Source organism: Elgaria multicarinata, chromosome 8 (assembly GCF_023053635.1).
Source record: "Elgaria multicarinata webbii isolate HBS135686 ecotype San Diego chromosome 8, rElgMul1.1.pri, whole genome shotgun sequence".
NCBI classification, from domain to species: Eukaryota; Metazoa; Chordata; class Lepidosauria; order Squamata; family Anguidae; genus Elgaria; species Elgaria multicarinata.
Genome location: NC_086178.1, coordinates 10,913,862 through 10,937,976, shown reverse-complemented (window position 1 = coordinate 10,937,976; position 24,115 = coordinate 10,913,862). Strand labels below are relative to the sequence as shown.

Here is a 24,115-nt window from a genome sequence, read left to right as displayed (position 1 = left end):
CAGTCTCTTCTGCTACTTGTGCCTGGCGTTCTCTTTTTGAGGGTGGGAATGGGAAAAGTGCCCCTTTGCAAGAGGCACGTGGCAGCAGTGCCATTATTAGAGGAGGAGGAGGAGGAGTATCCCCAACTCCTTCATTAGTGTTTGAGCCCATGAGCCCGCTGCTGGACCTGTCTCCAGGCCTCCTAGATGAGCAGGAAGAGGCGGTGGTCCTCCAGGATGTGGGGGCTGAGGAGGAGCAGCAGCAGGCCGAGGCTCTCTCCCCAGTCTCATCCCACACCTCTTCCGCTGCAACCCCTGTTTCTGTGGCAACACCAGAGAGCTCAGGCGGGCAATTGGTGTCACCACGGAAGCGAAAGACAAGTATAGTGTGGGACCACTTTGAGGTGGGAGCGGATCCCCGCTTTGCTGTCTGTCGCCACTGCAAACTCACCCTAAGCAGGGGTTCATCTACAGGGCATTATGGAACTAGCAGCATGAAGATGCATCTTCAGAGGCAGCACCAGTCGATCTTGCTGGGGAAAGAGGCGGGCAAAGGGACTGGTTCCAGGGGAAAGCCAAAGGCTGCTGCTGGCACTGCCACTCTAAGCTCTCCATCTCCCATCCCCACAAGGGTTAGGCAGGCAACCCTGCAGGACATGGGGTGGGGGAAGTATGGACCCACAAGATGGCGTTTTCCAACGCCCACCCAGGGTGCTACTGTGGTGGGGCATCTGCTGGGACTGACTCCTCCCCAATACTAGATCTATGACATGTCTCTCTGCCTGCCCCTCTGCTAGCCTGTCCTCCTCCTCGGTGACCGACTCGCTGGGATGGTTTGCGTTTGCAATGCATGACTAACTGCAGTGCTGGCTTAGAAACCAACCATCCTTGCCTCACTTCCTTGTGCCCCTAGAAATGCCCACTGCCTGCCTGCCTGCCTGCCTGCCTGTCTGCCCGCCTCCCCCGGGGTGCAGCTGTGGTGGGGCATCTGCCAGGACTGACTCCTCGCCAGCTCTGCCTGCCTGGTGCCTGGGAGATGGGCTTTGTGGTTCGTGCCCAGCACCCTCTGACATGCTTGCTCCCAGTCGTCCTCCTCTGTGCCCCTCAATGCGTAACTGCTGGCTTAGAAAGAAACAACCAGCCATCTTTGCCTCACTTGCTCCTTGCGCCCGCTTACGGGTTGGTTTGCTATGCGTTAGTACTCAAGTCATCCTTGCGGCACTACAATGCATGCTGCCTGCCCGCCTGCCTGCCTGCCTGCCTGCCTGCTTTCCCTCCCTTCTCCCCTTCCCGCCTTGCAGGGATGGTGGATGTGTCTTGCTTTGACTCAGGGGAGAAGTCCTTCCTGCGCTCACTTAGACTTTATCAAGTTCAAAAATCCATTTTTCAAGTGTGGAAGAAGATTTAGGGTTATCTCATGGCATGTTGGGATTTCCTTTCAACTGGCCCCATTGAGCTGTCTGCATTGCAACTTTAAATCCTTGACATACTGGAGTGTCCAATTTTCAAAACTTCCCCTAACATCAGGGGATGATGGGATTGGCTTGAAACTTGGCATCCATGTGGACACATGAGTAAGCTGTCATGGGACCAAAGGATAGGTTTCTGATGTGCAAATTGACGTAGTTCTAAAATGGAACTTGATTTGGGGTGAGTTAAAAAGGTTAAAGCCGCGTCAAAAATCAGGGGATGATGGGATTGCCTTGAGTCTGGGCCTCCATGTGGACACATGGATAAGCTTTCATGGTGCCAAGTTTGAGGTTTCTAACATGCAAATTGACGGAGCTATCGAAAGGGGTGTGAATGGGGTGCCCGATTTTCAAAAATTCCCCAAAAATCAGGGAATGATGGGATTGCCTTGAAACTTGGCGTCCATGTGGACACATGGATAAGCTATCATGGTGCCGAGTTTGAGGTTTCTAACGTGCAAATTGACAGAGCTATCAAAAGGGGTGTGAATTAGGATTATAGGTGGTGCGTTAGAGGTTAGAGCCGTGCCAAAAATCAGGGGATGATGGGATTGCCTTGAGTCTGGGCGTCCATGTGGACACATGGATAAGCTTTCATGGTGCCGAGTTTGAGGTTTCTAACGTGCAAATTGACGGAGCTATCAAAAGGGGTCTGAATGGGGTGGCCGATTTTCAAAAATTCCCCCAAAATTAGGGGATGATGGGATTCCCTTGAAACTTGGCGTGCGTGTGTATATGTCCATGAAGTGTCATGGTGCCAAATGTGAGGTTTCTAACTTGAACAGAAAAAAAGTTGTATACTTTTTTAGCTTTCAATGCAACCCTATGGGGGAAAAAATGGAGCTCCGATCCGGATCCGGAGCTCCGCAGCGGAGCGGAGCGGCCATAGGTGGAGCGGGGGCGGAGCGAAGTGGGCCGATCCACAAATTGTGGATCTGGAAGAGAAGCGGAGGGGGGGGGGGTCCGTACACACCCCTACTCAAAATGACCCCCAGCCACGACTCTCTAAGCACAAGAAGTTTCAAAAAAATAGCTTAAAAAACAACACAGTTATCCCCCTATTCTTTTCCGCAATGCAATCCTATGTACGGAATTTTTCAAAATGGCGATCGGAGCACTCCGCGGAAAGAGAAGCGCTCCGCCTATGGGTGCTTCTCTTTGCCTTGCTTCTAGGAGTCCGCGGTTCACTTCTACTCCGCCTCTGGGTAAGGCTGAGCAGGCCAATTTGCTTCTGATTCTCCGATTCGAATCGGAGTGGAGCACATGCCTAGTATCTTACCAGTAAGAGCAAAGTGGACGTGTCCAGGGGGAGGGGGACTGTTGTGCCAATTTGACTGGTCCTGTCTAGGTACCAATCTTTCAGAAGCTACCGCACAATTCAACTCTTGACAGGCATAGCTTCCTCCACTGGCTAACCTTTGGAGGGTTCTGATGACCCCCCCCCCCCAAGGCAGGGCAGTGTGCACTGGGCACGTCCACGTGTCCTTTGGACATCATCCCCTTGCACCACATCTATTCATTTGTTCAACAAGGTTAGGGTGGTTAGCAGTGCTGTGTTTCCTATCTGTTATTTATTTCCTTAGTAGTATATGATTTAAGGTTGTGTTTGTGCATTTGGTGGGGCTACCGTTTCAAAAAACACTGAAAAAAGTCCATTCAGACAAAGAAAGAAAAGTTAACTAGTATCTGAAGTTATAATGCCCAGGTAATGCCCAGGTACTAAGTATCCCATTTTGCTTATTCCCCCCTCCAACATTGGGATTGGAGGATGCTTAATCAGGTGATCACGACTGGGAGTTGAAACTGCCTCTCATCGCTTCAAAGAAAGTTACCCCCTCTCATTTTTAGCCATTCTAAACAAATTGAGCATTGAGCAGGGGGTTGGACTCGATGGCCTTGTAGGCCCCTTCCAACTCTGCTATTCTATGATTCTATGATTCTAATAGCAAGCAAACCACACGATGAAAAGGTCTGAACATCTCCACAAATGACCCCCAACCACCACTCTCTCAGCACAGTAAGTTTCAGGGATGTGGGTTTCAAAACAAAAAGTTATATGCTAATCTTTTCCGCAATGCAATCCTATGGGAAAAATTATCCAAAATGGTGGGTGGATCGATCCGCGGAAAGTGGATTGGTTTGCTTGTGTTTGCTTATCTTCAGTATGCTTCGCTAGCCACCAGACTCGCTTCCCCTCCGCTTTTAATGGAAGTGAAGCACCCCACTCCGCTATCGCTTCTAAGAACCAAAGAAGGACCGAGGGGACAGGAGCAGGCAGAAGTAACATCGGGGCCTGCTCCTGCTGGACTCTTCCCCCACCCCCACAGGGCAAACTGCCATCTTGGCCCTGTGGGGAAGAAGAAGGACCGAGGGGACAGGAGCAGGCAGAAGTAACATCGGGGCCTGCTCCTGCTGGACTCTTCACCCACCCCCACAGGGCAAACTGCCATCTTGGCCCTGTGGGGAAGAAGAAGGACCGAGGGGACAGGAGCAGGCAGAAGTAACATCGGGGCCTGCTCCTGCTGGACTCTTCACCCACCCCCACAGGGCAAACTGCCATCTTGGCCCTGTGGGGAAGAAGAAGGACCGAGGGGACAGGAGCAGGCAGAAGTAACATCGGGGCCTGCTCCTGCTGGACTCTTCACCCACCCCCATAGGGCAAACTGCCATCTTGGCCCTGTGGGGAAGAAGAAAGACCGTGGGGACAGGAGCAGGCAGAAGTAACATCGGGGCCTGCTCCTCTTGGACTCTTCTCCCACCCCCACAGGGCAAACTGCCATCTTGGCCCTGTGGGGAAGAAGAAGGACCGAGGGGACAGGAGCAGGCAGAAGTAACATCGGGGCCTGCTCCTCTTGGACTCTTCACCCACCCTCACAGGGCAAACTGCCATCTTGGCCCTGTGGGGAAGAAGAAGGACTGAGGGGACAGGAGCAGGCAGAAGTAACATCGGGGCCTGCTCCTCTTGGACTCTTCCCCCCCCCACAGGGCAAACTGCCATCTTGGCCCTGTGGGGAAGAAGAAGGACCGAGGGGACAGGAGCAGGCAGAAGTAACATCGGGGCCTGCTCCTGCTGGACTCTCTCTCTCTCTCTCTCTCTCTCTCTCTCTCTCTCTCTCTCTCTCTCTTTCTTTCTCTCTCCTCCCTCCCTCCCTCCTGGACTCCTTTTCCTTGTGTGTCATGTCTTTATTAGAGTGTAAGCCCGAGGGCAGGGACTGTCTTTTTTGCTAAGTGTAAGCCGCTCCGAGAGCCTTTTTTGGCTGAGGAGCGGGGTATAAGTATGATAAATAAATAAATAAATAAATAAAGAGAAGTGGAGCACAGCCCTACCAGATTCAAAAGAGGGCAGGGCTCCTGCAGCTTTAACTACTAGGATGTAGAGGGAATTTCATCATGTGCTGCCCGCATGCTAATGACACCTGGCCCCCATCTTTACAGTGCTGCTTTGGTGCTGCGAGGCACCTTGCTCCCATGCTTGTGTTCCTTCCTGGCATCTGCACCGGAAGGAATGCAGGTGTGAATTTTCCAGCTCTGTAAAAGTAAAACTCATAAAAATGGTGTGGGGGGAGGAGAGGAACGGGGCCCTTCCACCCCCTTTTTCTTTTATTGTCTGTATCTCCGCAGCTGCACAGGAACATATAATAAAAATGTTTTAAAAAATGGGGTTGGGGGGTAGGAATGAGGTAGCCAGAGGAGGACACGAGGAAAGGGACTAGGCGAACCACATCTTCTCCCTCTGGCTGACCGTTCCTCCCCACTCACACCCATTTATTTTTATTTTTATTATCTGTATCTGCACAGCTGCACAAATATAGATAATAAAATTTAAAAAGGGGGAGGAACGGCCCTGTTCCTCTCCTCCCCTCCCCTCCCCTGTTTTTGTGTTTTTTACTCTTACATAGGGGCGGGCTGCCCATGGTTACCAATCAGGGGCGCCATAGGCTTTGCTGCCCAAAATGTTGGGGTAAGTGGCCAATGATGTTGGAGTGGAGTTTCCAAGGCTTTGCTCCTGGATGGCTTCACGATGGCGGCTGCATCATGTAGAAAACCTCCTGACTGTTAGAGCAGTAAGACAATGGAACCAGTTACCTAGGGAGGTTGTGGGCTCTCCCACACTAGAGGTATTCAAATGGCAGCTGGAGAACCATAAGTCAGGGATGCTTTAGAGGTGGATTCCTGCATTGAGCAGGGAGCTGCACTCGATGGCCTTATAGGCCCCTTCCAACTCAACTATTCTATGATTATGTGATTCTAGATGACGTGCTTCTACTGCGAAGCCACCCCGGGGCAAACCCTTTGTTTACACATGCCCCTGCTGAAATTCCCTTTTCTCTACAACCATTAAAGATACAGGGGCTTTGTCCTCCTTTCTATATGGTCACCCTAACCACTTCTGTATTTAAACCTTTGTATTCTTTCAGTTTTAACCCGGTTCTGAAAAGATAGCAATGTTGGGGCCAGGTTGGCCTTAATGGGGAGATCATTCCATAATTGGTGGGCCACCACAGAGAAGGCCCTCTCCCTTGCTGCCATCATCCGGGCTTCCCTCAGAGTTGGCACCTGGAGAAGGATCTTAGGATTTGGTTGAATAAACTGCCCCCCTGAAGTATAAGGGGCAGTGGGGAAAGCAAAAGGTGCTGCAGCAAGCTGTAAACCACACTGCAGGTGTCCATCTTTGAGATTAGAAAGTTAAGTGTAGCAAGATCTTGGTTCTCTAGGACCCTGTATTTACAGCAGGGCTTTGGCGCTGCAAGGCACCTGGCACCTGCACTTGCATTCCTTCCCGACATCTGCATGTACACAACTAAAAATGTATTAAATCATTAGCAAACTTAAACCAGTAGAAAAGGTCAAAAGCAATAAGAACAATTAAAACAGTTAAAACGAAGTGCAACCTTGGAGAATTTTAGCCTTCAAAGGCTTTAATAAAAAGCCATGTTTTAACCTGGTGCCAAAATGAAGGCATCATCTATAATAATAATAATAATAATAATAATAATAATAATAATAATAATAATAATAATAATTCATAACAAAATAGGGTGACCATATTTTGGAAACCAAAAAGGAGGACTACATGGTCGCCACCAAGGGGGCGTGTCCAGTACCAAGGGGGCATGCCCACCTGAAAATAGCCTTGGTCATCTGTCTGATTTTACAGCACACATTTAAGACAAATCTGTTCTACATAACATCTTAATGTTAAAATCACTGAAATAAAGAACAAGTGAGAGATTCAATGTATCTGAAATTAACTTCACTCATTCCTACTTTTGTAGGTTTTGCTGTACTTTGAAGCTTTTGCAATACTCTCTGTGTAACATTCTCCCCTTCCCTCAAATATCTTTTCTGACTGTATCTTCACTCATTGCAAGCTGCTGTTATTGTTAACAGGGTTTGCTACTGCCCCCAGATCTGTTTCAAATTTGGTATGGCTAAAGCTCTACCTAAAAGCTATCATGGTGCCAACTTTCAGCTCTTTATCTTTAAAAATGACAGTTTAAAAAATAATAATTTTAAAACCTCATTTTTTAAAAAATTCCAAAAAAAATCAATGGATAAACAGATCTGTTTCAAATTTGGTGTGGCTAAAGCTCTACCTAAATCCTATCATGGTACAAAGTTTCATCTCTTTATCTTTAAAAATGATGATTTTAAAAATAATAATTTTAAAACCTCAATTTTAAAAAAAATCCTAAAAAAATCAATGGATTAACAGATCTGTTTCAAATTTGTTATGACTAAAGCCCTTCCTAAGAGCTACCATTGTGCCCAGTTTCATGTTTTTATCTTAAAAAATGACGGAGTTATAAGCATTTTTGTTAATTCCCATTAGAGCTGCTCTTTGAAAAAAATCCGGATTTCCCCTCCTCCCGGATTTGCCATCAAAAACCCGGACAAATCCGGGCAAATCCGGTCATATTAAACAAAACAACAATAATAAATTTGTTCACTCAGTTTAATGTTGTATGGATTTAGAATTTAGAATTACCTCAATCAGAACATTTTCATGAAGCATCGTCACGATCCGCCACAGGCCTCCAATGACAGGGAGAGAAAGAGGCCCAGGAGGGAACTGTCTCTGTGACCAGAGTTGGCCCAGGAAACGCAGAATCAAAAGGGCCACCAGCAGAGCAATCAAAAATGCCCAGGTCCCCATCCTTCTACTACGTTGTCTTTCTTTTTGATTCTTTCTAATACGTCTAGGTAGGTAGAACACTCTTCTTCAAATCGTGCTTTGATTTTCCCAGTCATGTTGCATCTTACCTCTCTTTATATATTAGCTTGGCATCTGTCCATAATCACCAATGATTAAAAACAAGCACCACATCTTCTGATGCCATATTCATATAGCTTTGGAATTTGGCCCTGCAGGCATTTATCATAACCGCACACTGTAATTTGCAATGTGGTTAATTTTGTTATATGCGTCACTCAAATAATTGGAAGGAGGAGAGTTTGATATGAACATCCAGTATAATCCATTTCGAGACTAGTACGGGATCATTCTAGCCATCTGACCACTTGTTTCATTGCCCTCAGAACAAGGTCTGCAGACCCTTTTTCACCCCTGAAGAAGTGCTTGTGGTAAATGATGTGTGATAACAACTGGCTAGCTATGCATGTGGACATTTTACATGTGTGCACAGTGTCACTGTACCACAAGTTCAGTTCCATTTCACTGCATTAACTTGATGCATGTGCAAAGGCAAATATTGTGAAAAGGAAAGCAAGTTGGGATCTATCAGTGCATTGCAAGTTGGGATCTCTCGGCCTTCATCCACCTAGGGCTCACCAAGTGTGTTTATGGACATGCTGCCTTGGGACTAGTTGTTGTAGTTTAAACTCAGCTAGTCCGAGAAGATTGAGGAAGAGAGAGAGGGAAGAAAAAGGAGAGAGAGAGAGAGAGAGAGAAACTGAGAACAAGTGTGAGTTGTGCTTTGCACTCATGTTATTAAAGTCCATGTGCCTCAGAAGGCTTATGTGACATACCAGAGAGAACAGCTTTATAATGTAGGAAGGAAGCCAGATTTTAAATCCCATGGCTTTTGATGTCTGTTTACTAATGCCCAGAGTATGGGAACAAACAGAACAAACATAAACTCATAATAGGTATACGCAAATATTATTTGATTAGGGTGACCATATTTTGGAAACCAAAAAGGAGGACCTGGCTGGCTCCCATGGGGGTGTGCCCACCCCACCATGGCCTTGGTCACATGTCTGATTCTACAGCTCACCACTAAGACAAGTCTGTTCTACATAATATGTTAATGTTAAAATCACTGAAATAAAGAACGTCAGACATTCAATGTATCATAAATTAACATTTATTTTTAGTTGCTGTACAAATTTCTTCATGGTAGCTTACAGTGGGATGGAAAGTGGGTTCGCTGGAGGCCACCCTCCTCTCAGAAACCTTCCCAGAATAACACACAGAAAGCAGTTTGTGGTAGAGCCCACTTATTGAAAGCAAACGGAGGTGGGAAAGGAAGAAACCCATTTCATATACAGGCAAACTGAGGCAGCAGGAAAGTAAGAGTCAATGGTTGCAAGAGAGAGAGAGAGAGAGAGAGAGAGAGAGAGAGAGTGTTACATAATTGCAGCATGCTAAGTCCCCAGAAATAACAGAGAGAAGGCTTTATTTTAAAGTGTCTTAAAAAAACCCACCTCAATTTATCCAGGGTATGTCATAACACAGAGAACGGCCTCAGAAGGCTTATGTGACATACCAGAGAGAACAGCTTTATAATGTAGGAAGGAAGCCAGATTTTAAATCACATGGCTTTTGATGTCTGTTTACTAATGCCCAGAGTATGGGAACAAACAGAACAAACATGAACTCATAATAGGTATATGCAAATATTATTTGATTAGGGTGACCATATTTTGGAAACTCAAAAGGAGGACCTGGCTGACTCCCAAGAGGGTGTGCCCACCTCACCATGGCCCTGGTTACATTTCTGATTCTACAGCTCACTGTTAAGACAAGTCTGTTCTACATAACATGTTAAAGTTAAAATCACTGAAACAACCTTTCCAGATTAACACAGAGAAAACAGTTTGTGGTACAGCCCACTTATTGAAAGCAAAAGGAGGTGGGAAAGTAAGAAACCCATTTCATATACAGGCAAACTGAGGCAGCAGGCAACTAAGAGTCAATGGTTGCAAGAGAGAGTGAGTGTGGGTTACATAATTGCAGCATGCTAAGTCCCCAGAACTAACAGAGAGCAGGCTTTTTAAAAAATGTCTTCTTAACACACACAAACACCCAATTTATCCAGGGTATGTCACAACACAGAGAACGGCATTTATAGACAAGCCCGCTTCTCCAAGATTTATATTAAAGGGAGATGGGAGACCAGGAAACCCATTTCACACGTAGACAAACTGAGGCATCAGGCAAAGAGAGTTTCAGTTACATAATCAGAGGTTTAAGAGGGGGAAAAAGTGTGCCCCATAAAATAGGAGGAATTTAACCAGGAATATATGTACACAATATTGCTGAGATGGATTACACAACAAAACAAAATTGATTCTAGGCCTAAATTTCAACCCAGCAACAGTTCAGCCTAGCAACCCCCTTGCAATATTGAAAGCAGAAGGGGAGGTGGAGGGAAAACAAACATTTCTCTCTCACACATGCATGTTTACATTGAATTCAGTGAGATTTACTTTTGAGTAGACTTACATAGTAGGGCTGTGCACTGACCCCCAATCCTCTTCGCTCCCGATCTGCAAATTGCAGATCAGCCTGCTCCGCCCCTCCTCAATCCGCCTAGGGTCCGCTCCGTTCCACTGCGGACCTCCGGCTCCAAATCGGAGCTCCGCAGCGGCAGCGAGTGGTGCCAAGTAAGGCCCCCCTCCCTCCTCCCCCTTACCTATGTCTGTCCCGGCCTGGCACAGCTTCTCTAGGGGCCTCGGCTCAACCAGGAACTGTAGGCTATTGCCCCGCTCGTGCTCTTCGCTCCTCTAATGCCATGTTTCTCACCTGCCCAAGGGTCTTTACTTCCCTTGCTTGTCTTCGTCCATTTTCTTCTGCTGCCCCTTACGCCTGGAACGCTCTTCCAGAACATTTGAGAACTACAAGTTCAATCACAGCTTTTAAAGCTCAGCTAAATACTTTTCTTTTTTCTAAAGCTTTTAAAACTTGATTTTGTTCTGACTTTTAAACTGTTAGTTTTACTCTACCCTGTGCCTGTTTGGTGCATTCTCTTTCCCTTCTTATTGTTTTATTATGATTTTGTTAGAATGTAAGCCTATGCGTCAGGGTTTTGCTATTTTATTGTTTTATTCTGTACAGCACCATGTACATTGATGGTGCTATATAAATAATAATAATAATAATAATAATAATAATAATAATAATAATAATAATAGGCCCAGCTTGCAGCCTACACTTCCTGGCTGAGCCACGGGCTCTAGTGAAGCTGGCGACAGGCTGCGACGGACACAGGTAAGATCCCCCTCCCACTTACCTGGCTTTGCCACCGTCACCGCATGGGTGGTGGTGGCGGCGGCAGGGCCAGGTAAATCCTCTCCCTCCTCCCCCTTTACTTACGTCCGTCCGTGGACCCATAGCTGCTTCAACTGAGCCCGAGGACTCAAACAGGAAGACCAGGCCACAGTTGCGGCCTAGTCTTCCTGTTTGAGTCCTCAGGCTAAGTTGAAGCAGCCGCGGTTCCGCGGACGGATGCAGGTAAGACCCTCCTCCACCTTACCTGGCTCTGCCACCGTCACTGCATGGGTGGCAGCGACAGCACCAAGTAAACCCCCCTTACCTTTTTTGCGGAGCTCCGGATCGAGGCGAAGGATCCACCTTCACCTCGATCTGCTCCGCAATGCTCCGCTGCTCCCCCGATCCTCTTCGCCTCCACCTTAAGGGGAGGCGAAGCCCCCCCGATCTGCTTCTCCTTCTCCGGTCCGACCCCAGAACTGTTGTTTTTAAATGGATACTGATGTTTTTATACTGTTTTAAATTTTGTATAATGTAAAATTTTTAAATTTGGTATACTTTTTAATGTTTACTGTTTTAACTTTTGTGAACTGCCCAGAGTGCTTCAGCTGTGAGGCAGTATATAAATGTAATAAATAAATAAATAAATAAATCCCTTCCACATGGTGTCTGCCACTAAGGAAAAAAACCCTTCTCCTCAACAATGTGCATAGCCTAGGGTGACCATATTTGGGAAACCAAAAAAGAGGACACCTAGTGTGTGTGTGGGGAAGCAGCTTTCTGAATCCTGCAGAAAGTACGTTATTCTCCCGCCACCTTAAAGAACCCGATTGGAGTGGAGGAGGGGAAAGGATTTCATTCTGCACCACCACCATCCACTCCAATTGGGGCCTTTTCTATTATGTCCATGAATGCCCCACTTTCCCCTTTAAGATCTTAATTGGAGCTCAGGGTGGGGGAATGATGTGCCTCAAGAAAGCATGTTACTCTCTCCTGCCATGCTAATGGCAGCCTTAAAGAGGAAGGTGTGTCATTCCAGGACATTATTGAAAATTATAGAAATCCCCCCTGACACCATGGAAAGAACAAAAACCAGGACAAATCCGGGGAAATCCTGACAGTTGGTCACCCTAGCATAGCCCCTCCCCGATCCAATCCCCACCTCAAAGAAGGGCCTCTTCTTGGCAGACATCATGGAGGCTGCTATTACAGGTGAAGGGGAAAGCTCTCCCCCCTCACCCATTGAGGGGGGACCCTTTTAGGAGCTACAAACTGCCCAACACAGTTATGGTGGTTGGGGAGTGGGATTGCATGGCTGGGGTAGAATCATAGAATCATAGAATAGCAGAGTTGGAAGGGGCCTACAAGGCCATCGAGTTCAACCCCCTGCTCAGTGCAGGAATCCACCCTAAAGCATCCCTGACAGATGGCTGTCCAGCTGCCTCTTGAATGCCTCTACTGTGGGAGAGCCCACAACCTCCCTAGGTAACTGATTCCATTGTCGTACTGCTCTAACAGTCAGGAGGTTTTCCTGATGTCCAGCTGGAATCTGACTTCCTTTAAATGGAGCCCGTTATTCTGTGTCCTGCACTCTGGGAGGATCGAGAAGTGATCCTGGCCCTCCTCTGTGTGACAACCTTTTAAGTATTTGAAGAGTGCTATCATGTCTCCCCTCAATCTTCTCTTCTCCAGGCTAAACATGCCCAGTTCTTTCAGTCTCTCTTCATTGGGCTTTGTTTCCAGACCCCTGATCATCCTGGTTGCCCTCCTCTGAACACGCTCCAGCTTGTCTGTGTCCTTCTTGAATTGTGGAGCCCAGAACTGGACGCAATACTTTAGATGAGGCCTAACCAGGGCCGAATAGAGAGGAACCAGTACCTCACATGATTTGGAAGCTATACTTCTATTAATGCAGCCCAAAATAGCATTGGCCTTTCTTGCAGCCATATCGCACTGTTGGCTCATATTCACCTTGCGATCTACAACAATTCCAAGATCCTTCTCGTTTGTAGTATTGCTGAGCCAAGTATCCCCCATCTTGTAACTGTGCCTTTGGTTTCTATTTCCTAAATGTAGAACTTGGCATTTACCCCTATTAAATTTCATTCTGTTGTTTTCAGCCCAGCACTCCAGCCTATCAAGATCATTTTGAAGTTTGTTTCTGTCTTCCAGGGCTATCCCACCCAATTTTGTGTCATCTGCAAATTTGATCAGCGTTCCCTGCACCTCCTCGTCCAAATCATTAATAAACATGTTGAAGAGCACTGGGCCCAGGACTGAGCCCTGCGGTACCCCACTCATTGCCTCTCCCCAGTTTGAGAAGGTTCCATTGATAAGTACTCTTTGAGACCGATTCTGTAGCCAACTGTGAATCCACCTAATAGTTGTTCCATCTAGCCCACTTTTAGCTAGTTTGTTAATCAGAATGTCATGTGGTACTTTGTCAAAAGCTTTGCTGAAGTCAAGATATATGACGTCCACAGCGTTTCCACGGTCCACAAGGGAGGTTACCTTATCAAAAAATGAGATCAAATTTGTCTGACAGGACTTGTTCTTGACAAATCCATGTTGGCTTGTAGTGATCACCGCATTAATTTCAAGGTGTTTACAGATTGACTTCTTTATCATCTGCTCCAAAATTTTCCCAGGGATGGATGTCAGACTGACTGGTCTGTAGTTCTCAGGTTCCTCCTTTTTGCTCTTTTTGAAGATAGGGACAACGTTAGCCCTCCTCCAGTCATCCGGCACCTCACCCATCTTCCATGATTTTGCAAATATAATAGACAAAGGTTCTGAGAGTTCTTCCGCTAGCTCCTTCATTACTCTAGGATGCAGTTCATCGGGCCCTGGAAATTTGTCATTGTTTTGACATATATTTTCATTCTTATAAGTAGTAAGTATTATTAGGTTTGTATTAACTATGTTTTTAGCATTATATCAGTCCATTCAGTCCCCTTTAAGGGAGTATATAGGCCATTAGTACGGTTGCTGCACATTTTAGGATTTGAAAGGCAGCCTAATCAGGAGCAGATTTTGGAGATTACTTACTCCTCAGTTAGTTGACAATACAGCTGGAGCAGGCTCAGGACACAATCAGGAGACAGCAAATAAAAACTGCATTATTGAGAACACGGCTCCCAAGTTGATCTTGCATATTTCGCATATACCTGTTCATTTGAGATATCACTCATGCAACTAGATATTACTTGGGAGCCAAGGTAAGATTACTCAATATTATATACTTTTCTCTAAGAGTGAGCAAGTTGTGGGAGTGTTGCTTTAATTATGCCAACTTTGCAAACTAATTAGGTGTCTTTATCCACTAATAACCACTAATATGAATAACCACTAATATGATTTTATTGTAATATGTATAGTTATACCCAAATTTGATATATTGTTTGTATCAGTTTTCTTAAACTTACTTTGTTTTTCAGGTTTGGTTTTGGTATAAGATAGCACTTTTTCACATTTCTGTTACACCAGATTTTCATACCAGGACAAGCTTATATAGGATGTATGTGCTTCCCTCACTCCCCTAATGGCTCTGTCCCTAGTCAAGGGAAGGCACAATAGGTAGAGATTGATCGGCACACCTCATAATTGGAGGGTAATAGGAAAGTAAATCCTTCAGACATAAAACATGACACATAAAACAGGTATGGCTTATATGGGCGTCCGGTTATCTTCTTGGGTGATGGTTGGAATTGTGGTAGGAAAAGAGACAGACAGACAAACATAAATGTCAAATGTTTCACTTGTGTGTTTCATGGTTGGGGATCCCCTTAATTACTTCATAACTTTAGAGCTCTTTTAGAGACATATTCCTGTAACATTACTCGGCTTCTTCTCTACCCAAGCCGGATCTCTATCCCGATCTTCCCTGGTGCCTCAATAGAGGTCTTACCCTCTCAGGGTCCACTACGGACCGCTATGCCCTTTCAGGAGCATTCTTCACTCCGCCAGTTAGCGCAAACTTTGCCTTTTAGGATCCTTGTCAGAGGTACACCCGCTCACCTAGGATTTACAGCATTACTTAAACTTCAGTCTATCCTTCTTGGATAACTGACTCTAGCTGCCTAGCCCCATGAGGTCTTATCAATGAACATGATTATTTGACTCGCTTTCATTCATTCACTCAACCCATGGCAATTGGACCTGCCGTACAATGTCATATTTATTTATTTATTTATTTATTACATTTTTATACCGCCCAATAGCCGAAGCTCTCTGGGCGGTTCACAAAAATTAAAACCACAGTAAAACACCCAACAGTTTAAAACACAATTACGAAATACAGTATAAAAAGCGCAACCAGGATAAAACCACACAGCAAAGTTGATATAGGATTAAAATACAGAGTTAAAACAGTAAAATTTAAATTTAAGTTAAAATTAAGTGTTAAAATACTGAGTGAATAAAAAGGTCTTCAGCTGGCGACGAAAGCAGTACAGTGTAGGCGCCAAGCGGACCTCTCTGGGGAGCTCGTTCCACAACCGGGGTGCCACAGCGGAGAAAGCCCTCCTCCTAGTAGCCACCTGCCTCACTTCCTTTGGCAGGGGCTCACGGAGAAGGCCCCCTGTAGATGATCTTAAGGTCCGGGTAGGTACATATGGGAGGAGGCGTTCCTTCAGATAACCTGGCCCCAAACCGTTTAGGGCTTTAAATGTCAATACCAGCACTTTGAATTGGGCCCGGACCTGGACTGGCAGCCAATGAAGTTGTAAAAGGACTGGCGTAATGTGATCTCGCCGGCCAGTCCCTGTTAATAACCTTGCTGCCCTGTTTTGCACCAGTTGAAGTTTCCGGACCGTTTTCAAAGGCAGCCCCACGTATAACGCATTGCAGTAATCCAAACGAGAGGTTATCAGAGCATGGATAACTGTAGCTAAGCTATCTCTGTCCAGATAAGGGCGCAGCTGGTATATCAGCCTGAGCTGATAAAAGGTGCTCTTTGCCACTGAGTTCACCTGTGCCTCAAGTGACAGTTCTGGATCGAAGAGCACCCCCAAACTACGGACCCGATCCTTTAGGGGGAGTGCAACCCCGTCCAGGACAGGGCAAACATCACCTCGCCGGACAGAAGAACCACCCGCTAACAGTACCTCCATCTTGTCTGGATTGAGTTTCAGTTTATTAGCCCTCATCCAGTCCATTACCGTGCCCAGGCACTGGTTCAGAACAGCCACTGCCTCACCTGGGTTTGATGAAAAGGAAAGGTAGAGCTGGGTATCATCCACATATTGATGACACCTCAGTCCACATCTCCGGATAACCTCCCCCAGCGGCTTCATGTATATGTTAAACAGCATAGGGGATAAGATAGAGCCCTGTGGAACCCCATGGCTTAGGTGCCACGGCACAGAGCAATAATCCCCCAGCACCACCTTCTGGAATCGGCCATCCAAGTAGGAGCGGAACCACTGCAACGCAGTACCTCCAACTCCCAGCTCAGACAACCTATCCAGAAGGATACCATGGTCGATGGTATCGAAGGCCGCTGAGAGGTCCAGGAGAACCAACAGGGTCGCACTCCCCCTGTCTCTCTCCCGACAGAGGTCATCCCACAGGGCGACCAAGGCAGTTTCTGTTCCAAAACCAGGCCTGAAGCCCGATTGAAATGGATCTAGATAATCCGTTTCATTCAAGAGTGCCTGGAGTTGTCCTGCAACCACCCGCTCAAGCACCTTGCCCAGGAAAGGGATATTAGCCACCGGCCTGTAGTTGTTAACATCTTCCGGGTCCAGATTAGGCTTCTTCAGGAGTGGTCTAATTACCGCCTCTTTTAAAGAGGCCGGCACCACTCCCTCTCTCAAGGAGGCATTTACAACCTCCTGGACCCAGCCATAGGGGGTTATAACGCCTGTTTTATTTTATTTATTTATTTATTTATTTATTTATTTCACTTACATACTGCTCCCATAGCCAGGGCTCTCTGGGCGGTTTACAGCCACTCCCCAACCTTTTCTCTGGATCACAAGCATTCCCTTTTTCCTTTTCTAATGGGAGAGAATGACTTCAAACAGGTGTCACTGACTTTAAATCACACTTACCACCAGAAATCTCCAGCTTCAGGGACAGTCAACATAGGAAGGGATTCCTCTGGTAGAATTTTTCAAATGGACCTACTCACACCTTTTTTCAGGTTGGGAGGACTTCCTGTGTCACGTCTCCATGAAGAAGGGGTTCTCCGGTGTACCACTCATCCTTCCTCATCGCCAAATTGTGGAGGAATACTGGAAATGCGGGTCATCTCTTTAGGGGATTGCTAAGTGGTGGTCAAACACTCCAAGACACAATTTCTCTTGCTTTAGAAAAGTTTATTATGAGCATCATGCATCACTGCAAAGTGGCAGAGGATCTGAGGAACTGCCCATTATTTTCAGGAAAGGCTAACTTACTTATAGGGTAATGTACTTAGAAACAAGGCAGAACTTCGTTATACAATACACCAATCATAAAATAGTAACAGGTAAGCCTTTCAACCAAGTAAAAGAAGGATTTTAAGCATGTGCAGAGTGCAATGTTTCCAAGGACAGAAAAACAACCCGTACACGATTATTGAGAAACATGACCATCAGTTCATTTGCTGTTAGCTTGCTTTTTCAAATAAGCCACCACACCCCTCACCTTTCCCAATTGTGGGTGCACACTCTGGTGACTAATATTTCAACACATCCAGTTGTGTGGCAGAAGTGGGTGCCTTACTTAATATGACTTCAGTTACAGCTGAAAGCATAGATCTTTAATTAAAAGAAAACAGGCTAAAAGCAATACATTAAACAGGGTGGGCACAGATGAAGCCCACACACCTATCTGCTTGAATTCCTCAACACATGTGCAAAGGCAAAGATAGTGAAGAGAAGAGTAAATTTAGGTGTGCATGTAGGCTGCAGTAGAAATGGAGAAAATAAATGGTACCAAAAAATTTATTTGATGAAAACGGTCCCCTCCCCCATCTTTGAAAGGCACAGAATACAAAGTGCCTAGTTTCATAATTGTCAGCTTGCCTTGGGTAAGGGAAAGTCAAATCCACTTTATTCCACTGGGAGGCTCAGAAATAATAGATAAACAAGGAAGTTGAAAGAGGTATATTTTATTGGCTCACCAGTTACATCCCTGGTGTAATGTTGGTGATGAGCCATTCTTTGAGCCAGGCCAGAATTTCTGAATGACCTGCATTAAGTACAGATAATCCATACCAGGTTTTGTACCAGCCTGGCAGGGCAAAAGCAAGTCTGCTTGTGGCTGCCAGCAAAGACAGATCGCTGAAATAAATGACTACCACCTAAGTCTTGTGTGGAACCATTTGCCTATTTCCAAGGGTCCCACATCTGTGGACATGACGACTGGGTAAAGTTCCTATTAAGTCAATTTCTTTTGGATTCTCTGAAGCATGGATTAAGAGGTAAGTATAGTCTTGTCAAGACACACTGGCTGGAATATTCACAAGTACATCTCCTCACCCTCTCCCTCACCTCACACTCTCCACATCCTCCTCCTTGCTCTCCTTCTCTAGCTCTTCTTCTGCCTCCTGCAACTTAGGGTCGTTCAATGGCTCTCTGCTCCAGGAAAGCCCTGTCTGCTCTACCCCAGGTAGCTGCAATCATGGTTCAAGCCAAATTCTGGGCCAGCAAGTGTGTTTGCCTTAACCAAGCCCCTACTATGGCCAGGAGAGATAGGGGATGCATTGATTAGCCCAGCCAGCTCACTCCAATCATACACAGAAAGAATTTAGCATGTGTGGATGAACAGCAAAGTCAAGGTGGGGGTTTCTTAACAGAAAAGTAAGGAGTGATAAATTTGTGGTAATTAGTGAACTATTGTAAATACATTTATAAGATTATAATTAGCAACAACGGGGAACAGCACAGATTTTATAAGGATGGGGATGGAATGTGAACCCTATTATAGGATCTGGACGGAGTTTTTTCACTCCTTTTGGAAGCTGGAACCTGAAAGCTCTCAGCAGGCTGGTCAAGAAGATGAAGATCTCGATTCTTGCCAGCTGCTCTGCCAAACACACCCGAGCCCCTGTGGAGAAAGTAAAGGAAGGACAACCAATGAGTAGCATTCTTTTAATGATGATGATGAAGTATTTATTTATTTATTACCTGCCCCCTCCCCTCTGGAACGAGGTGGGGAAAAATGTTAAATACAGAGATACCATGAGATGCAAAAGAATGCTTGAAAACATATAAAACTGTTACAATATTAAAATAACAATTGGATGTCATCTGTGTAGGCCTGCCAGAAGAGATCAGTCTTTATGGCTTTCCTAAACTCAGAAAGACAGGTAAGTTGATGAATCTCTTCTCCAGGGCATTTATCCCCGCCTGGAATGACAAGTGCTTCTGAGAAAGGAATGTGTTGGTAGCCTCTTCCCCACCTCACACCCCAAAGTAACCCATGAGGAACTTCCGCTGCTACACCTGCCCCCTCTATAACTCCCTTTTACTCTATTGGTTGGCATCCTCCAGACTGTTGGGAGAAACAAGTATTGTTGTACAAATTCCTCCGCAGCTGGCAAATAAACGCAAGCGTGAGTTTTGAATCTTTAACGCAGTTTATTTAGAGAAGTTCTTCAAAAACAAAACAACCAGGCTTGTAGCAGCAAATTATAACAAAGCAATTGTCTCACCATAAATCAAAGTAAGCATAACAGATTTACAGTTCTCCTTGACAAAAGTTGGCTTTGCATCAAAACAGCATACTCTCTTCCCTGGCAGCGGCAGCAGCTTATGCCATACCCTCAAACCTCCACTGGCTGACTGCATATTGCTGTGAAAGAGCGAGCCTTTTACTCCCTTCACTTCAAACACCAACAGGTGTGCTGAGCTTGCAAATCTTTGCCAATAATCTGCCTTAATTACTGTTAAGGTTAACACGAAAACCTGACACAGACAGGCATGGCTTTGATTCAGGCTCTACCAGTAGCTGACCCTGCTTGAATACAGTTTGAAAGCAGGCAAAACTACCGGAAATACTTTATGACAGAGAAATGCATAGAGCATCTTAAATTAAGCAGTGGGAATCACAGGGAATGGCACCGAGAAAGAATGTAAGACTAGGGCTGTGCATGGACCCCCCGATCCACTATGGACCCCAATCCACAACTTCCGGATCGGGTCCGCTCCGCCCAGCGTTGATCTGCTCCGATCTGGGCTCCTGTTCCAGATTGGAGCTCCGTGTTTCCCCCCATAAACTTACATTGAAAATCAAATGCCTATAATGCCCCCGCCCCCCTCACCACTTAACTGCCTCCGTCGCGGTCTGGCAGCAGCTTCAACTGAGGCTGAGCCTCAAACAGGAAGACCAGGCTGCGGGTACGGCCTGGTCTTCTGGTTTGAAGCCGATGCCTCAGTTGAAGCTGCCACCAGACTGCAACAGAGGCAGGTAAGCCCCCCTCCCCACTGCCCCCTTACCTGGCTCCGCCGCTGTCACTCCATGGACTGCGGCATCAGTGCCAGGTAAGGCCCCCCTCCCCCCCTCCCCCACTTACTTGTCTCTGTTGTGGTCTGGCATAGGGTGACCATATTTTGGAAACCAAAAAGGAGGACTACATGGTCGCCCCCAAGGGTGTGTGTCCAGTACCAAGGGGGTGTGCCCACCCGAACATAGCCTTGGTCACCTGTCTGATTTTACAGCACACATTTAAGACAAATCTGTTCTACATAACATCTTAATGTTAAAATCACTGAAATAAAGAACAAGTGAGAGATTCAATGTATCTGAAATTAACTTCACTCACTCCTACTTTTGTAGGTTTTGCTGTACTTTGAAGCTTTTGCTATACTCTCTGTGTAACATTCTCCCCTTCCCTCAAATATCTTTTCTGACTGTATCTTCACTCTTTGCAAGCTGCTGTTGTTGTTAACAGGGTTTGCTACTGCCCCCAGATCTGTTTCAAATTTGGTATGGCTAAAGCTCTACCTAAAAGCTTTCATGGTGCCAGCTTTCAGCTCTTTATCTTTAAAAATGACGGTTTAAAAAATAATAATTTTAAAACCTCATTTTAAAAAAAATTCCAAAAAAAAATCAATGGATAAACAGATCTGTTTCAAATTTGGTGTGGCTAAAGCTCTACCTAAATCCATTCATGGTACAAAGTTTCATCTCTTTATCTTTGGCTTATTCGGCTATTGGGCGGTATAAAAATGTAATAAATAAAATAAATAAATATCTTTAAAAATGACGATTTTAAAAATAATAATTTTAAAACCTCAATTTTTAAAAAATTCCTAAAAAATCAATGGATGAATGGATCTGTTTCAAATTTGGTATGACTAAAGCCCTTCCTAAGAGCTACCATTGTGCCAATTTTCATGTTTTTATCTTTAAAAATGACAGAGTTATAAGCATTTTTGTTAATTCCCATTAGAGCTGCTCTTTGAAAAAAATCCGGATTTCCCCTCCTCCTGGATTTGCCATCCGGGCAAATCCGGGCAAATCCGGTCATATGGTCACCCAGGGGCTTCAACTGAGGCCCAGGCCTCAAACTGGAAGACCAGGCTACGGATGCGGCCTGGTCTTCCGGTTTGAGGCCTGGGCCTCAGTTGAAGCTGCCACCAGACCGCGATGGAGACAGGTAATCCCCCCTCCCCTCCTGCCCCCTTACCTGGCTCTGCCACCGTTGCCATGCAGACTGCGGTGGCACCAGGTAAGCCCCCCCTCCTGCCACACTTAGCTTTTTTCGGAGCTCCGGATCGAGGTGAAGGATCCACTTGATCTCAATCCACTTCGTTTCAATCTGTAGCTCCCCCGACCCGATCCGTCACTGGCTTTATCGGAGGTGAATCAGGTCACTCTGCTATTGGTTCTAAGAACTGTAGCAAAGCGGAGCACAGCCCTATGTAAAACTTTTCTATATGTGGCTGTTAATCCAATGTTAATTTGCTACATCCACTCTGAGTTTCATTGTAGAATTGAAAACTGAACACCCTCTGAGTAGTGTTTTCTTTTGTGCTTTTATGCTACATTATCTCTAGCTGGCACTCAGGCATTGCTCAATAGCAGAAATACATAAGAAGAAATGGCACTTCCTTTCGCTTTCACAATTAAATGCCAAGACTAACCAAAATCCCTATAAATAGCAGCTGGGCACATTTGTTTATAGTAGTATCAAACAAAATAATAAACATTCCCAATGCCCCTCTTTTAACTATTAAAACTAGGGCTGTTCTCTCATCCGTTTCAGCTCCCCAAATCTGGAGCGAAGCGACCTGATCCAGACCTGCTAAGTATGGATCCGGATTGGGTCTAGGGACCTCTGGATTGAAATGAAGTGGTTCTCTCCATTCTGAATCGCTTCGCCTGGATCCAGAGCTCTGGACGCCATTTGGAACATTTTTTCATTGAATTCTATTGGGCGAAAAAACGCATATAACTTCTTTATTTTTAAAGATTGAGCCCTGAAAATTACTGAGCTTAGGGATTGCTCATTGGGGGTCATTTGTGTATATTTTCAGAAATATCTGCTCACCAGTTGGGTTGCAATTAATGTTTATTCAATGGGTAAAAGCAGGAGGGGGGAAATAAGCTTTTTTCAGCATTGATAGACAGCTTCATCTCCCAATCCTGCTGATAAGTGATCACCCCATGTGAAGCATCCTCCAATCCCAATGTTGGAGGGGGGTAAGCCAGAGGCATACAGAGAAACCTTTCTTTCTCTGTCTTTGTTGGGTAGGACTTTGGTCAGTGAGGAGTGGATTTTTCTGGAGCTGTGTTTGGAGGAGTTAGTTGCAAATATTTTAAAAAAATTCTCCAAAAATCAGGGCATGATCTGATTTCTTTCAAAGTGGCCATGCCTAAGGTTCTATGTGGAAGCTATCATGGTATACAGTTACATGTGTGTATCTTGAAAAACGATGGAGATAACTGCATTTGTGTAAATGGGGGAAATCTTTAAAAAAATCCCCCAAAATCAGGGGAAGATTCCATTTCCTTCAAAGTGGCCTTGACTAAGGATGTATTTAGAAACTATCATGGTGCCCATTTTCATGTTTCTATCTTGAAAACTGAAAAAGTTATAGGCACTTTACATTTGCAACAGAAGGCTTTTTTTTGGGGGGGGGATGGAGCTCCGGATCTGTAGCAGAGCGGAGCAGATGCAGATTGATCTGGATCTGTAGCAGAGCAGAGCTGATCTGGAAGGTCCGGATCAGGATCCAGAGCAGATCGGTGGGTCCGTGCACAGCCCTAACTAAAACACATCTCCTTTCCTAATTCAATGCTGCGTTTTCCCTGCACTGAATAAAATATCGCTTAAAGTTCTGGTTAGATACAGAAATTAAAGTGGAAGGCAATTCATCATCTAGAGAACCTGAAACCAGCCATGAGCAGGGAATGACAAATGCACAAATAATGCCTCATGTAGAAAAGTTTTATGAGCTTCTGGCATTCAGAGGTGAAAGTACCGGAGTGGTAGTTTGACGTAATGCCAGTGCTGTCTATTCTCTCATGGAGAAAGAAGAAACCTGATCTCTTTCAGCTATTCCACTAATACAGAACGCTGAAAAATTCTACATGTTAAATGGGAATGCAATTCAGAATCTATTACTAAACAATCATTATCCAAAGTCCAACACTAACAATGCACTTCTATGCATGTCTACTCAGAAGTAGGGGACGTGCGCTTTGTAGAAATCCACAGCCTAAATGGAGCATATATAGCTTTGTACTTTGAAAATGAAAAAAACTTTAGGCTCTTTCAGTGCTGAAATTTTTGAGGAACAAGTTAAGACTGTGGTTTCAGGAATTGTATCATGAAAAGACCTGGGATTGTTTCAGCCTTGCCTGAAAGGAAGCCAGTTGGCATTTCTTGCGTCTAACCCAGAAATCATGTCTATGAATCACAAGCAGGTCTGGATTTCTGCATTTACCTGTACTAAATACCAGAAATTCTTCTCTATCTACAAAATTCCCATCCTTGTCCAAAAAATGGTTTGGGTTGAACTCTTCAGGAGTCTTCCACAGCTCCGGATCGAAAAGAACAGAGCGCAGATTTGGAAGAATATATGCTCCCTGCAAGAAAGGAATGTTAGACAGAGAATGTTAGACAAACCTTTCAGGATTGTCCCCCACTTTCCCAGTACCAATCACTTGAGGACTCACTCCAGACTGGGTATCTGAAGTGCTGATGATGTTGGAGGAATCCAGTTGGATAGAAGAGCTCAACGAGATTTCCTCAGTTCACACAGAAACACACTGACTT

The 24,115-nt window shown here is 45.4% G+C and overlaps 1 protein-coding gene across 2 annotated transcripts in view; it reads right to left on the bottom strand.

Moving 5' to 3' along the window:
- The window catches only part of LOC134402435 (cytochrome P450 2J5-like), a 144,964-nt gene that overhangs the window by 29,923 nt on the left and 90,926 nt on the right, over positions 1 to 24,115 (bottom strand). The window contains exons 9-10 of one of the 2 annotated variants that reach the window (XM_063131874.1): positions 23,784 to 23,925; positions 17,202 to 18,936 (exon numbers count right to left, since the gene is read on the bottom strand). In XM_063131874.1, coding sequence (XP_062987944.1) covers positions 18,752 to 18,936; positions 23,784 to 23,925 — 327 coding nt within the window. In that variant the 3' untranslated portion in view covers positions 17,202 to 18,751. Of the gene's footprint in view, positions 1 to 17,201; positions 18,937 to 23,783; positions 23,926 to 24,115 lie in introns of those variants that run through there. The other variant, XM_063131873.1, reaches the window with a different exon arrangement.